This window comes from Hevea brasiliensis, chromosome 12 (genome assembly GCF_030052815.1).
Source record: "Hevea brasiliensis isolate MT/VB/25A 57/8 chromosome 12, ASM3005281v1, whole genome shotgun sequence".
Lineage (NCBI taxonomy): Eukaryota > Viridiplantae > Streptophyta > Magnoliopsida > Malpighiales > Euphorbiaceae > Hevea > Hevea brasiliensis.
The window spans coordinates 17,245,602-17,247,823 of NC_079504.1; the positions used below are offsets into that span (position 1 = coordinate 17,245,602).

Sequence of the window (2,222 nt, forward strand, 5' to 3'; positions counted from 1 at the left end):
GCAGCCATTGAAGCAAAGAAATTTTCTCGAGAAAGCTTGAGAAAGTCCAAGAAAGAAAAAGTAACTGCAGAGAGAAAAAGTGCTCTGATACCATATTACAAAATGAACCAAAGATGAAATTGCAACTTGTATTAATTGAAGTAGAGAAGTGTTTACATACACTTGAAGAGAAAAGCGGGAAATAACAGAAATTAGTTATAAAGCAAAATAGCTGGCTAACTACTTACCTACTTCATATCACAGTATAAATAAACTGAATTCAGGTAACTAGTTCTCTGCTAAGATCATCCCTTGTGGCCTGAACTTCTTTTAACTTACCAGAAATTGTTTCGAAGTCTTCCCATATCATCCGGTATAATTCTTCCCATATCATTTCAAATACCAGATGCTTCTTGTCATCTCCCATAACTTGAATTTCTACTAACTCAGGAATTTCCTCTTCAGGAATTTCTTCTTCTAACTCGGGAATTTCTTCGTCAGGAATTTCTTCTTCTAACTCAGGAATTTCTTCTTCTAACTCAAGAATTTCTTCTTCTCCATCATCCTGGTTAGGAATTTCTATTTCGATAAATTGGTCACGGACTGGAGCATTTTCTGCTTGTTGTCCACGATATATAAAATATAATATCGTCCGCAACAAGTAAGTACCGCCTCCAATGCCATTGGGGATCTATAAGTAAATAATGTTTAATAAATTTATATGACAATGATTTGCAAAATAGTAATTATCAAATACAATATAATATTGATTTTTAGCAAACAGAGAAAAGTAAAGTTTAAAATAAATAAGAATTAAGAAACTTACAGCAATGAAAAGGTCAGCACGTGATATACCATAGGCCAACCAAGCACATCTACATAGTGTATTCATTAATGACCCAAATAGCGAAACGGATCCTACACTATGCATTTGGATCATCATCCACTGCTTTTTTATGCACAAACAAAAATTCATCATTGAAATAATTATATAAGATTTCTATATATGCATCAAAATAATATCATTACACCTGTAAATTTTTATATTTTATTTAAAAAAAATTTTATTTTAATATAAATTTTTATCAAATATATAAAATTTATTTTGAAAAATTAGTTCACAAGTCTAGTAAAGCAAGAAAAATAAATATAAAAATTTTTTACTTACGGTGGCGGCACCACAAGTGATGCAATACACAACTGGGGAGGTAATGGCAATCACATATCCACAAAATATTCTCCTATGTTCCCCATGCATGACGAGAGATCCGATAAACATAGGAACAAAGACACAAGGTATGCTGGAGAGGAATTTGAAGATTCTATGCCTGCTTGCATTTGGAGAATAATAAATAAAGATCGACAGATATATTATCTCCAACAATGCTCCTATATGATTGATTATTGATAATAGGATGTTGCCTTTTGATATAAAAGGCAAGCCGTACCTGTAAAAATGTTAAAAAAAAAAAACACTAAGCATGTAAACAAAGTAAAATTTTATACAAATTATATTAAAACATATATTTGAATTAAAAAATAGAAAACGTACTATTGAAACAGTAAAGAGTAAAAAAAATTGTGAAATACAAATTCCTACATGACCATAATTTTTAATTGAATATTCATTTCAGATGTCAAGAGTGGAAGTAAAATATTTGGACGTGAAGGAGATCAGCTCAGATGCATCACCTGAACTCCTTCTCGACATGTTGGCTAGAGACGAGCATAATTTGATATTGTCTACTGACTACTCATCTATTTCCTTCCTCTTTTCCTTATTAATCTTCTCACATTATCAGAACTATTCTAGCTTTTTGAAGCTCATTGCTGCATAAAACATGAGTGATTAATGCATTCTATAAAGTGCTAAACCTAAAGCACAAACACAAATCTGAATTTATATTTAACTCTGTGGATGAATCTCATCAGTGCTTATGATTTGCACCCATTCATAAGGTAAGAAATTCAGTGTATCCACAGATCAAAAAATAAGAGAACTACAGCTCTTTTTGATACAAGAAAATAGTTATTAAAAGCATGGTTGAGGCACCAGTCCTAGTGTCTCAGCCCACAAAAGGCTGGCGAGGTTAATCAATCTTGCCTCACTAATATTTTTCATGCATCTTTTTTTTTTATTATTCTTTTTCTTTTATTATATGTTGTTTCATCTAGAGATCTTCTTTAAGGGGGAAGAAAACAAGCTAGGTAGTGTCTCTCTTTACACATCGAAGTATTCTTCT

The 2,222-nt window shown here is 31.6% G+C and overlaps 1 protein-coding gene across 1 annotated transcript; it reads right to left on the minus strand.

Moving 5' to 3' along the window:
- Positions 1–259: 259 nt before the first annotated feature.
- LOC110647479 (bidirectional sugar transporter SWEET1-like) lies at positions 260–1,709 on the minus strand. Its single transcript, XM_058130566.1, has 4 exons — positions 1,672–1,709; positions 1,148–1,427; positions 806–925; positions 260–670 (listed from the first exon to the last, which is right to left on the minus strand). The coding sequence occupies exons 1-4, from the start codon at positions 1,707–1,709 to the stop codon at positions 260–262; spliced, it is 849 nt and encodes a 282-aa protein (XP_057986549.1).
- Between the last annotated feature and the right edge of the window lie 513 nt (positions 1,710–2,222).